Here is a 14,172-nt window from a genome sequence, read left to right as displayed (position 1 = left end):
TGGTAATCTTAGAATATTTTGTGTCCACAAAATGCAGCTGCCTCGCGCGCCCAATGGGGCGCGAGTCACGTGATCTCCCCGAGGTTTTATAAACCGCACGGTGGCATTTGCACCCAGTATTTGTTGTTATAATAATTAGAAATAACAATTAGCAGATTGTAATATTCAAGACAACGAAAGTGAATGCGAGAAGTAGTGGTATGTATGTCCTTTTACTCGTACTTTCCTGGCTCATATTTCATCACAAGCATGTAATAAGCAATCATTTTGTTCATTATGTAAACAGGTAGCTTTAAATATCTCAGGAAAAGCAAAAACTCATCCAATCTGAAGTTGTTAAATTGTAATCACACTGCAATTTATTCTCACATTCACTTTCATTGTCTTGATTATCACAATTAACGAATTAAGATGAAATTCCTTTCAAATATCGCATTGTTTTAAAGATTATCCAGAACATTTAAAAGTGATTTATTTTGGTGAAACATTCTCTCTTTATCCGAATTATGAAAATCGTTGTTGTTTGTAGCTTTGAGTCTTAAAATATAGAAAACTTTTAATGTAGGAATTGCATTTTCATTAATACTTCAATTGCAATTTTTCTGTGCATCGGGATTTTCAATTTTACTTTTCTTAATCCACAAATTGAAGCTGCCTGTTAAACACGTGTAGAAATATCTATTGTATATCTAAATATCTAAAACAAGTAGCAGTTGAAAGGTAGCATCGCGTAGAAATCCCCATATCCATGGGGGTTCTGAGATGGAAAAAAGCACGGTTACGTGACCCATAGAGTAATTTTGGGAGGGCTATATATTGCGAAGGATCGCTCATAGAGGTATGGTTCCTTTGACTTTTTAGTATACTCTACAGCTCTGTCAAGGTCTCAAACGTATCATTCGGAGCTTGAATTGAGCTAGGCTGAGTATCTGAGCAAACTTTGCTTGACGAAGAGTTTGAGATTTCATCTTCACTTCGTGTTGTTGTCCCCATCTTGTTCCCATCTGGTAGTCGCCATCTTGTAACCAGTAGAGTTCCCATCTGGTAGTCGCCATCTTGTAACCAGTAGAGTTCCCATCTGGTAGTCGCCATCTTGTAACCAGTAGAGTTCCCATCTGGTAGTCGCCATCTTGTAACCAGTAGAGTTCCCATCTGGTAGTCGCCATCTTGTAACCAGTAGAGTTCCCATCTGGTAGTCGCCATCTTGTAACCAGTAGAGTTCCCATCTGGTAGTCGCCATCTTGTAACCAGTAGAGTTCCCATCTGGTAGTCGCCATCTTGTAACCAGTAGAGTTCCCATCTGGTAGTCGCCATCTTGTAACCAGTAGAGTTCCCATCTGGTAGTCGCCATCTTGTAACCAGTAGAGTTCCCATCTGGTAGTCGCCATCTTGTAACCAGTAGAGTTCCCATCTGGTAGTCGCCATCTTGTAACCAGTAGAGTTCCCATCTGGTAGTCGCCATCTTGTAACCAGTAGAGTTCCCATCTGGTAGTCGCCATCTTGTAACCAGTAGAGTTTCCATCTGGTAGTCGCCATCTTGTAACCAGTAGAGTTCCCATCTGGTAGTCGCCATCTTGTAACCAGTAGAGTTCCCATCTGGTAGTCGCCATCTTGTAACCAGTAGAGTTTCCATCTGGTAGTCGCCATCTTGTAACCAGTAGAGTTCCCATCTGGTAGTCGCCATCTTGTAACCAGACGAGCGACTTTCACATCACTTCTAAGTATCAAAAAGAAAGAAACGTAAAACCTTGTAAGAAAGGTTTCCTATTAAAATTTACAGTTTTAGTTTGAACAATTGGTAAAATTTTATCATTTAACGTGACATTTAGTATATTTGCTTTGCAAATCGAGTGATTTTGTCGGATTTCTTTTTGCTGTTTTGTAAATAAAAACGTGCGGCGTGCCAACGTGTTTTCTTAATCAGAATAACTAATCGCAATGAATTGGATTTAATGGTGCAAAGTATCATCTGTATGGTCGTTTCATTAGTTTTCATTATGCCAGCAACGAGTTGGCCCACGGGAGCGAAAGACGGAAACCACGTTCCAATCTGGAATTAATTACGAATGACTAAATATTATTTGCTTTTTATTTGTAAGTCCTATCGGATTCAAAGGCGATAGACGAATATTTTACACTTGCCACTTCGTAACGGAGTTTTGTTCGTAATTCGCTACATGCTTCATCGGTACAAAATTTTATCTCAGGTCTTCATTTAAATTAAAAATAGAATATTCTTTAGTGAATGACGTACGTTTTTTTTTTATTTGAAACTTCATGATTTTAGGATACAATAATAAGATAAAAACTCCTACCAATCCATAGTATGTTTAAAATTTCACATTTGAATGTAAACCGTGTCACTTTCGTTTATCAAAATAGTATTTAACAATTCATTTTTATGCACAAATTTAATAATTAAAATAAATATTACCCGTAATAAACCCATATAATATCTATTTAAACACTATTCAAAATCATTAACAGCTCAGAGACAATTATATCTATCGGCTCTAATAGCATCAATGTCTCTTATTTTATTCTTAATTAATTCTTAATTATTATCCTATCCTGAGATATTAAACGAAATAGACGGTAACACATGAAATTCTTTGTCTTTCTTTTTTTACTTTTTTGGATTCAGGAGATCTCAAAACGTAGAGATTTGCAAAAAAAAAACCGATTTCAATACTTTCCTTTACTATACATAACAGCCAGGAAAGTAAAAGAAAATATATTACAGTACTGTATTTTATCTCAGACTTATTAATTCTTTATTTATTCGCGTAGAAATCTTGGAAGAATTTATAGTAGAAAGTAAAATTTCTTTCCTAGCATTAATTAAACGTGCAGATGACATTTTACTTTTCTATTTTTATTTACAGTAGACCCCCCCTATAACACCGTAGATAATTCCGTGTTATATGAATTCCATGTTGTACGAGTCACTTAGATTTTACAAATACGTGTGCCGGGCTGTGAACGGCTGATGTATTTGTAAAAGCTAAGAGACTCGTACAACATGGAATTTATATAACACGGAATTATCTACAGTGTTATAGGGGGTCTACTGTATTTATCTCTCAATCCTATGAAACATTAAGAATTTCATAAGATTGATAATAATAATAATAATAATCGTTTCATGAGTTTTTATTAAATTTTTAAGCACATTTTATTGCCATAAAATTATACAATTATTATACAATAAAAACTTTTAATATTGCTTTATACATTATTTCGTTTTATATGTTTTATATGAAAAATATATCGGATTTATTCTGTTCGTAAAAGGATTCATAAATACCATATTAATATATAAAACATCGCTTAGATGACAAGAATTTATAATATTTTTTTACAGAAAAATTCTTTCGAGTATTCAAAAAATTTCCTGTAACATCTTCGAGTATTTGAGTTATATATATATTTTTTTTTTTAAATCAAAGTATGCGATGGAACTCGTTAGTTTTGGTAATTTCTATCCATTTTGTATACATCCTTATAGATTAGACATTATTTCTCAGATACTCGTATTAAATCCATTTACCAAAATGGATGTAAGCGTGGAATCCTCTTCTTCTGCAATCCTAAATGTATCAAATAAATAATTAAAGCAAAATTATTTGCTTAAATGATACAATTTTTTAATATAAATCTAAAAATTTAATTAAAAAGGATACCTTCTTTTCTTTTACTTCGGTTTTAGAAACACAGTCCTAAAAAATGGAATGAAAAATGATAATTAAAATCTAATTGTAATATATTTTAATATAGATATGCTTGTTTCTTTGGCAGAATAAATTGAAATTTTCTGTAATGTCCTATAAATGTGGAACCATAAGTTTAGTTATTCTGTTGTATGGCACAAAATAAGAGAACGAATTAAAGTTATTTTGATGGTGGGGACTCGCACTCAGCGAGAAAACGCCGAAGAGTTTAAACAGGATGCATGTAATTGGTGGAAGATCTAGATACAGTCTGTTAAATTCTTCGAAAACTTCACACTCATACCCATCATCAAAATAACTTGAATTAATTCCTCCTTACTCAGTGCTATTCTTTATCTATAAAAGAATAAACGTAGATCACCATAACTTCAATGTTTCAGGACTTATGGTACATCCTGTATTATAACTTCAAATTATACTTTGATCGAATACTTATATAAAATGTAGACTTTAAGAAAATATATTCAGAGCAATCTGGAGAGGGTATAAAAATAGAGTACAATATATACTCGAGTACAATTCCTATTCTATAGAATATGCGAAAATCTAGTCTGCCAGAAGAATTAGTTCCAAATTTTGCCACTAGTTGAAAAATGGCGCTACGCAACGGAAAATGTCTCTCATGCATATCTTTGCATACAGTAATAAATTAGAGCAAGAGAGAATATAATAAATTCTGTACGAGTAGTAATTAAATCGCTGTATTTGAATTTTTTTCGGCGATAGGATACAAAATTAGATCAAAAAAAAATTGCGGCTTGTCTATACAAATAAAAATATGTTTTTGTATTTTTTTAAATCTACCTATTTAATATTCACCTTAAGTATGAATTTCAAGCATTTAGTTTCGGTCTTAATATTAGCTATGAAACATAAGAAAACTTAATATTTTATTCAATTTATTAGAGCTTTTACTACAGATTCGTAAGTTTTTTCGTCTAACTTTCTTTTCTGCGTTGAATTTACCGGAAAAAGACCTTAAAAACCTCTCTTCTAATTGAACGAAAGCCTTCTCCTTATTGGTTTAACTATCAGAATATTGGGTTATTATCGATGTAACGAAATAGCATTTGCTAATGACGCAAAACTTATCGGTTTAACTTGGCACTTTTATTCATATCAAATGACTTCCTCGTTATTAATATCTGCATTATGACGTCAACGAGGTTTGACAACTGTACATTTCGTTAACTTAGAATAAAATTCCGAGTATTTTGTTTCATAATTGGGAAAATTTACTTACCTCAACTACGGTGTGTACTTTACTACCTCGTCTACGTTCTAAGTATAATCCGTTCTGAAAGCATTTTCGAAGTAATTCGTATTCCTGAAAATACCAAAGAAATTAGTATATTCCTTCAAAGATTTTTCACATAAACATATATAAATCGAATATTGTAATATATTTTATATACACAATAATATGTATATTCTATCTACCTAGAATGTTATACACAAAACAAAGTAACTTACGTGAACTTCCAAGTTGCAAATTTGTTTGAACTTATCGTCCATACTCAGAGTTCCTATTTCGTGAACGGAGTTGAAACAACCTTCAAGAATCTCCAAGCTCTTTAAATGCGTTAAAAATTATTTAAAAAAAACATTAAAAGAATTTTTTCTTTCTTAAAAGAATAAATTGAATCACTTACTCTCACATTTTCCTTGTCTTTGATGCACTCTAACACTTCGTCTCTCTCGCTTAATGCTGTATAATAATCATTAAACAAATTATATATTTAATAATTGCAGATAAACATATCTAAATCATTTCGTGATTTCAAAAATATTGAAAGAATAAAATATATATATAAATTTTAAAACAATAGTTAATTAAAATTAGTATTTCTTTGTTAACATGTTTTATTTTCAAATAAATTCATGCATTAAGTTACTAATTACATTCCTGAATTATTATAATTCAACTTAATGTAATTAATTTTAATTCTTATCATTAAATAATTTTATATTGTCTTATGTTTATTTCTTTTATTAAAAATTAAAAAGACCATTTATTGTATATTAATTATTTTAAATAATTTTAATTATTTTCAATCGAAATGTAAACTAATAATGGAAATATTAATGAATAGAAAACTGTTATTCATATATAAATGATTTAGGAACTCTGTTACTATGTTACTGAAGGAACTCATAATGAGTAAATAAAACAGGCAGGAATTGAAAATACATTAAAGAATTTTCTAAAAATTCAAGAGTCGAATTGACTAAAGAAAAATATTAATGCAAAATTTCGGAAAGTTTGCCTTAAATAATAGAAAACATTCATATGAATTTCTTAGAATTTAATCTAAATATACTTTTGAGTGTGGTAATATTTAAATAATTTTTTTAAACTCTTTCAGCCCTGCATCCCATGTGGTTTACTGGTAAGGATATCTGGCTTTCACCTAGAAGGCCCGAGTTCGATTTCTGGCATGGAAACATTTCTGCTCTCTTAGCGGGAAAAGGCCTAAAACCACACACACAAAAAGCCCTGTATGCAGTTAGCGACTTCATCAGAAGTTCAGCTAGATCCTCAATACAGAGTGGCATGAAAAGCACAGATCCCGATCAACCCATCAATAAATATTTCTGACCAGACCCGGACTAAAGTTCGAGTTTGCCAGAGCAACAAACTGATACCTTTTCGAGTCTCGGTCATCCTGATTCGAGAATATCTACAGTATCTATTAATTATTTTATAACAAAACATAATTAACATTAAAATTTTAGATAAGAATTCTTTGATTTTTAAAAAAGACAACGTTAATGATCTAATCAACAATAAAAAAAAATATATATATTAATAAAGTAATAAAAAGTACTCCAAAATAACGTTTTCGTTGGTAATAAATATAGAATTTCAAATATTAGTTATCTTTTTCCAATAATTATACAGTTAATGAAATTTAAATACAACAGTTATTAGAGGACCCAAATAAATTCAAAATGGAAGATATACAAAAATATACAATAGATATATAATTATTATTCAAGATACTTTCGTTACATTATTTAAAAATATCCAATAAATATTGAATATTTATAAATATCCATGTCGCAATATAGAGGATGTTTCTTAAAATATTGCTAAATCTATGAATATAAATAAGCTTACAACATTCAATTTAGGTAAAATTACCCACACCAATTGATGTAATTTTCTTTTGAAACAGATCAACGGCTTCTAAATTTCTTTTTTTTTTGTAGAATATGTACAGAATAATTCTAACAAAGCAAAAATCATTGTGCAAACTTTTGCTTTCATTTTCGAATCGCCTGGATGCATTCACCGACTCGCATCTTCTCGACATTTTAATTGCACTTCTCACCGCAACTAATACTTTCTCTTCTGAGAAATATTAATTGTGATGGGTCTACGAAGCGTACGTCTGTGAAGCATAGAAGGTTCAAGACTCGTTTGAACGCGAAATTCTTTATTTCCTTAGATGATGTATAATTATAGCTAACATAGCTCAGAATATGGAACGGTATACGTGAATATCCTTACGAGCATAACGAAAAAGAAATGTTTAATGTGATACATCTCTCAATAGATGAATAAGAGTTGCATCAAATTTCAATCTCTTCGAAGTTTTCGTTTCACAATGGAGATGGCCCATCAGTGGCCAAGCGATTTCGTTCCCAGGACGGGATGGCCACGTGGAGTTTTCTGAGTTTTCTCCACGTCTGTAACTCCTGAATAAGGGCCAGTTATCCTTAAAAAAACCTCCCGAAAGGCATCCCCCTAGGCAGATAGTCCAAGTGCTGAGTTGCCATAACTTAACAAAACAAACAAACACAATGGAGATCTCAACTTCATAAATTTCATTGTAAAAATTTGCGAATACGAGAGAGATTATGATTCTCTCTCTCTCCAAACTGTTGGCCAAAGCAATCAAGGAATCAGATTACCGCTCTGGAGGACCCGGGATCGAACCCGGACGATTTATAAAACCCCAGAAAGTTTTCGGAAATTTTTTCTAGATATGTCGGGCCCCGTCCATTACCACCCGGTCACTATATTTTGAGCCTGGTCGAACCCACAATGGACAAAAAAGAAGAAGAAGAAGAAGAAAAACAGGTTTTCTTAGTGCCCACAGGTAAATAATAATAATAATAATCACTTGAATACGGAAATAGTAAAAAAATTTTTTAGATTAAATTCTTCATTAAAAAGAAAGCAGCGTCACCGAAATTAGTGATAATTAAGAAAAGTTAAATGTAATCTCACCGCAGTATCTCTCCAAAAAATCGGACGGGCAGTAACTGTAGTAAATGCCGCAAGAGACGGCTGATAGAGAGCAAAAGAGCAGACACAGGTGACTCAAATACTTCATTTTCAACTCGAGATTTGGTCTCGAATATCGACTGTTCTCCCGTCCTTATATTGTTTCGAGGTCCTCAGTTGGTCGCTTTGGACGCCCTCGCGCTCCTCGTCCAATGGTCGTTAAGCTTTTCCTTCTCTCGCTCGACGTCTTTACGCGGCCGGATTGACGTCGCACTTTCGAAGGACATTTAAAAAAAGGCGTCGAAGGTGGACTGCGTCCGGAAAATCCGATCGACCCCGATAAATAAAAGCAATCGTTTTCCTGGAATCGATGGAGTTTCGCCCGTTTGTGGTAATGACGATCTCGTTTTCTCACCGCATCTTTCGAGCAATCATTTCCCGTTTTCTCTCTTTTAATTGCCTGCATTATTAAATAAAATTATTCCTTTTGGAATATAACAGTGATTTTCATATAAATATCAATTAATATTAAGTTTATGTAATTTATAATTATTAACAAGCGTAAAAAAATGCGCGCTTACCTAACACCTAATCTACGTTATTTACGCCTGTTGCCTATTATTGTAATTTGCAATATTATTATTATTATTATTATTATTAAATTTTATTTCACTTAATCACATTTATGAACACATTCTATAATTTCTTTTTAATGTGAAATACATTTCTAACGTTTATTTTTTTAAAGTCTTCGACCTCAAAACGCGAAGATCTCGAAAATTCACTCTCTAGCGTTATTAGATTCGGAAATAAAATCATTATCTAAATAAAATTAAAGGGTAATGCGGTTTTTTTTCCTGCGAAAATTACTTACGCCTATTTATAGCCACATCAAAGCTCTACCAATTATTAATAAAGTCGAAGGCAATTGAATTAATGGCGACCTACATTCGGTCTGGTCGAAAGGAAGTTTCGACAAACCAAACAAATGTCGTTTATCCTCTCGTGCAATTCAATTAAAAGGATAAATCTCTCGAATCGTTAGCTATCCACCGTTTACGAAAGCCACTCGTCTAACTCGTTTACGATTTCGCCATCGATTAATCGTGAAAGAGATCTTTAATCCGAGAAATATTCACTCAAAGAGTTTTCTAACTCGTAAAAGAGAGAAAATATACGGATTAAAGGGATGAAAGAATGATTATAAGCAAGGTTATACATCATTCTTCTTTCATATAGAGCTATATTTCTATACCGGACGTATCAAAGGATGTTAAGAGCTACGTTCCTTGTCTAAGATTAGCAGCTTTAAAGAAAGGGAATATTTACCTGAACCTGTGAAATAAATTTATAAAATCGAATAAATTCTTAATTCAAAGAAAATTGAAAATATATAAAATGTATGGCACAAAATCTCAGTAGAGTTTCCGCCCAATTGATAATATCGACACCTTAGATGACGATTATTCCTTATTCCGAGAAGGTAAAAATAATTAAAATAAGGAAGGAAAATTAACTTTTATTGTTTTCTATATAAAATATTTGAGTTTTATTTATAATCCGGCAATTTAATTTTTTGAAATTTGAGAGAATTCGTTTCCTCTTTCACGCGATTTAGGTTAAGTCGAGAGCCTACTTTCCATTTCGGATTCCCTCATCGAGAACGAGGACGACGAAGATCGCATTTTATGCGCGTGACTTACGAGATACGCGCTGTAAATTTACCGAAATTATGAATAATTTTCTATAAACATATCGCGTGAATTTATTTCAAGAAATGAAAATGGGTGAAAGCCAAAAACGTCCGGTTACTATTCGAGCGTTTTAAACAATGGCTTCAGGCAAAGACTTCAAGGTTATTCGACAATGAGGCAAACAACGCGTCGAAAATAAAAAGAACACGTGTTTCCGTCACTTTTAAATTATCCTTATTCCAAGTTTTTATTGTTATTATTATTATTTCTATTATTTCGTTAAAAATTTGCACTTAATAAAAATACGTAAATTGTTTTTCCTTTTGGCAAAGGAATTCTTCAGTAATTTAGAAATAAAAATAACCATTCTTCTGTCAGTTAACAATATAAAAATTACCTTCGTCGAGTTAATTCTTTTATAGATTGTTTACTCGATTAATAAATGTTTCCTAATAATTATTTTATTGTAAAATATTTTAGTAGTAATCGAATGATAGATGTTATTCAAAGGTAGCCTATTTGTAATGACGTAAAATTCGAATTTCGTTCTATATCATTAAGAACCGTAGGCTATGCTCTACGTATCGTACCGTAAAGGAAACAATATATTTTTCTTCGAAAAAAAAAAATCTTAATATCCTGTAAGAAATGTGTATCTTTGAGGCAATTGGATTGACTTGTAATTGTGTATCTTAATACATTAATCCATCCTGTAAATATGCCTTTTAACTGTCGCTTCTGATCTAGTTTAATAATCGTCATATAATTTTATCCTTTTCGTTGCCTCGAGTGATTTTTTTTTTAGACTTCGAGGCGCTGTTTCGGACCTTTCCGGCTGTCAGCTGTCCAAAAACGAAGGAAACGGCATTTTTGCCAAAACAATAGCAGCCGTCGACGAAGAAAAATAAAGCGGCGAAGGTCGACAGAACCTGAAAACAAAATTTATATTCTCCGTTCACCACGGCTGGGTTTCGCCTCGCATTTTCGATGATCTTAAATTAATTACGTCAAATTTATTCTTTGGAAGTTAATAAGTTCTGCATTATTATTTTCTAATTAAGATTCTCGTTAAAATCCTTCTCCTACTCCTTTTTTTTTCNCCATCTAATGCTTGCTGGGCAAAAAAAATTTTTTATTACACTAACGTTTCCAATCTCTTTCAACATAGGTCATCTTCAGGTTTTTAGAATACAATGTCACAATAAATAATTGCTCGTTTAGGCTTATAGAAATTTTGCTAATGTACAGTATATCGAAGTCTGAAGTAATGATTCTTTCGAAGTGTTTCAAGACTGATGAAACTTTATGCAAGATTTTAGTGTTTCCTGTTTTCTTTTGCCACGTTTAGGTAAACGCCGCCATTTCGTCGGGTGACGTTGGGCCAGTATTTTTTAAATGTAACCATAACCGTAAATCGTCTTCTGTTCTTTGTTCGCTCCTACAGTTGCGTTTCGTATGAAACGTTCCGAAATCATTTGATTATTATTTGACACGCGAGTCTTTTCGTTGTGAGAGTCGATATCGTCGTCGAGAAATAACAAGGATAATTTATTTTCAATTTCTTCCATAATTGTATTTGTTGCAACTTCTCTATCTTCGTTGTTCTCTTTTGCTTTTACTCTTTTCTTGTTTACAGAATCCCATAACTCTTTTTTCTTACGTTGTGTTACGTTGTATACATTTTTTGCTGGAAAATGTCCACCGTAAATCTATTGCGAATTGTTCAATTTATCAACAAAGACAATGGTAATTGTTGTCGTAAAAATTGTGGATCTTTGTTGACGTAACACTCGGTTTCTGATTTGTAAAATAAATTTATGGTTTGAATGGTAATCTTAGAATATTTTGTGTCCACAAAATGCAGCTGCCTCGCGCGCCCAATGGGGCGCGAGTCACGTGATCTCCCCGAGGTTTTATAAACCGCACGGTGGTATTTGCACCCAGTATTTGTTGTTATAATAATTAGAAATAACAATTAGCAGATTGTAATATTCAAGACAACGAAAGTGAATGCGAGAAGTAGTGGTATGTATGTCCTTTTACTCGTACTTTCCTGGCTCATATTTCATCACAAGCATGTAATAAGCAATCATTTTGTTCATTATGTAAACAGGTAGCTTTAAATATCTCAGGAAAAGCAAAAACTCATCCAATCTGAAGTTGTTAAATTGTAATCACACTGCAATTTATTCTCACATTCACTTTCATTGTCTTGATTATCACAATTAACGAATTAAGATGAAATTCCTTTCAAATATCGCATTGTTTTAAAGATTATCCAGAACATTTAAAAGTGATTTATTTTGGTGAAACATTCTCTCTTTATCCGAATTATGAAAATCGTTGTTGTTTGTAGCTTTGAGTCTTAAAATATAGAAAACTTTTAATGTAGGAATTGCATTTTCATTAATACTTCAATTGCAATTTTTCTGTGCATCGGGATTTTCAATTTTACTTTTCTTAATCCACAAATTGAAGCTGCCTGTTAAACACGTGTAGAAATATCTATTGTATATCTAAATATCTAAAACAAGTAGCAGTTGAAAGGTGGCATCGCGTAGAAATCCCCATATCCATGGGGGTTCTGAGATGGAAAAAAGCACGGTTACGTGACCCATAGAGTAATTTTGGGAGGGCTATATATTGCGAAGGATCGCTCATAGAGGTATGGTTCCTTTGACTTTTTAGTATACTCTACAGCTCTGTCAAGGTCTCAAACGTATCATTCGGAGCTTGAATTGAGCTAGGCTGAGTATCTGAGCAAACTTTGCTTGACGAAGAGTTTGAGATTTCATCTTCACTTCGTGTTGTTGTCCCCATCTTGTTCCCATCTGGTAGTCGCCATCTTGTAACCAGTAGAGTTTCCATCTGGTAGTCGCCATCTTGTAACCAGTAGAGTTCCCATCTGGTAGTCGCCATCTTGTAACCAGACGAGCGACTTTCACATCACTTCTAAGTATCAAAAAGAAAGAAACGTAAAACCTTGTAAGAAAGGTTTCCTATTAAAATTTACAGTTTTAGTTTGAACAATTGGTAAAATTTTATCATTTAACGTGACATTTAGTATATTTGCTTTGCAAATCGAGTGATTTTGTCGGATTTCTTTTTGCTGTTTTGTAAATAAAAACGTGCGGCGTGCCAACGTGTTTTCTTAATCAGAATAACTAATCGCAATGAATTGGATTTAATGGTGCAAAGTATCATCTGTATGGTCGTTTCATTAGTTTTCATTATGCCAGCAACGAGTTGGCCCACGGGAGCGAAAGACGGAAACCACGTTCCAATCTGGAATTAATTACGAATGACTAAATATTATTTGCTTTTTATTTGTAAGTCCTATCGGATTCAAAGGCGATAGACGAATATTTTACACTTGCCACTTCGTAACGGAGTTTTGTTCGTAATTCGCTACATGCTTCATCGGTACAAAATTTTATCTCAGGTCTTCATTTAAATTAAAAATAGAATATTCTTTAGTGAATGACGTACGTTTTTTTTTTATTTGAAACTTCATGATTTTAGGATACAATAATAAGATAAAAACTCCTACCAATCCATAGTATGTTTAAAATTTCACATTTGAATGTAAACCGTGTCACTTTCGTTTATCAAAATAGTATTTAACAATTCATTTTTATGCACAAATTTAATAATTAAAATAAATATTACCCGTAATAAACCCATATAATATCTATTTAAACACTATTCAAAATCATTAACAGCTCAGAGACAATTATATCTATCGGCTCTAATAGCATCAATGTCTCTTATTTTATTCTTAATTAATTCTTAATTATTATCCTATCCTGAGATATTAAACGAAATAGACGGTAACACATGAAATTCTTTGTCTTTCTTTTTTTACTTTTTTGGATTCAGGAGATCTCAAAACGTAGAGATTTGCAAAAAAAAAACCGATTTCAATACTTTCCTTTACTATACATAACAGCCAGGAAAGTAAAAGAAAATATATTACAGTACTGTATTTTATCTCAGACTTATTAATTCTTTATTTATTCGCGTAGAAATCTTGGAAGAATTTATAGTAGAAAGTAAAATTTCTTTCCTAGCATTAATTAAACGTGCAGATGACATTTTACTTTTCTATTTTTATTTACAGTAGACCCCCCCTATAACACCGTAGATAATTCCGTGTTATATGAATTCCATGTTGTACGAGTCACTTAGATTTTACAAATACGTGTGCCGGGCTGTGAACGGCTGATGTATTTGTAAAAGATAAGAGACTCGTACAACATGGAATTTATATAACACGGAATTATCTACAGTGTTATAGGGGGTCTACTGTATTTATCTCTCAATCCTATGAAACATTAAGAATTTCATAAGATTGATAATAATAATAATAATCGTTTCATGAGTTTTTATTAAATTTTTAAGCACATTTTATTGCCATAAAATTATACAATTATTATACAATAAAACTTTTAATATTGCTTTATACATTATTTCGTTTTATATGTAGACATTCGAACTGGGTGTAAATAGTGGC

At 32.3% G+C, this 14,172-nt stretch overlaps 1 protein-coding gene across 1 annotated transcript; it reads right to left on the bottom strand.

Moving 5' to 3' along the window:
- Positions 1–3,418: 3,418 nt before the first annotated feature.
- On the bottom strand, positions 3,419–8,152 carry LOC111620107. The gene is made up of 6 exons (XM_023361959.1): positions 7,969–8,152; positions 5,384–5,439; positions 5,205–5,303; positions 4,975–5,058; positions 3,684–3,719; positions 3,419–3,590 (listed from the first exon to the last, which is right to left on the bottom strand). Exons 1-6 carry the CDS (start codon positions 8,072–8,074, stop codon positions 3,537–3,539), a joined length of 435 nt encoding a protein of 144 aa, XP_023217727.1. The 5' UTR covers positions 8,075–8,152; the 3' UTR covers positions 3,419–3,536.
- Positions 8,153–14,172: the final 6,020 nt, after the last annotated feature.

Source organism: Centruroides sculpturatus, unplaced genomic scaffold, assembly GCF_000671375.1.
Source record: "Centruroides sculpturatus isolate CEXI.00-Female unplaced genomic scaffold, Cexi_2.0 scaffold131, whole genome shotgun sequence".
In the NCBI taxonomy this organism is placed as follows: domain Eukaryota; kingdom Metazoa; phylum Arthropoda; class Arachnida; order Scorpiones; family Buthidae; genus Centruroides; species Centruroides sculpturatus.
The sequence above is the reverse complement of the archived record's forward strand: the minus strand, read 5'-3'. Positions and strand labels throughout refer to the sequence as shown.

Coding starts and splice junctions, on each gene's coding strand:
- LOC111620107 (XM_023361959.1), bottom strand. CDS start 8,074: ATGAAGTATTTGAGTCACCTGTGTCTGCTCTTTTGCTCTCTATCAGCC. Junction 5,440..7,968: donor TTTTTTGGAGAGATACTGCG/GTGAGATTACAT, acceptor ATTATTATACAG/CATTAAGCGAGAGAGACGAA. Junction 3,591..3,683: donor CCGAAGTAAAAGAAAAGAAG/GTATCCTTTTTA, acceptor TGATACATTTAG/GATTGCAGAAGAAGAGGATT.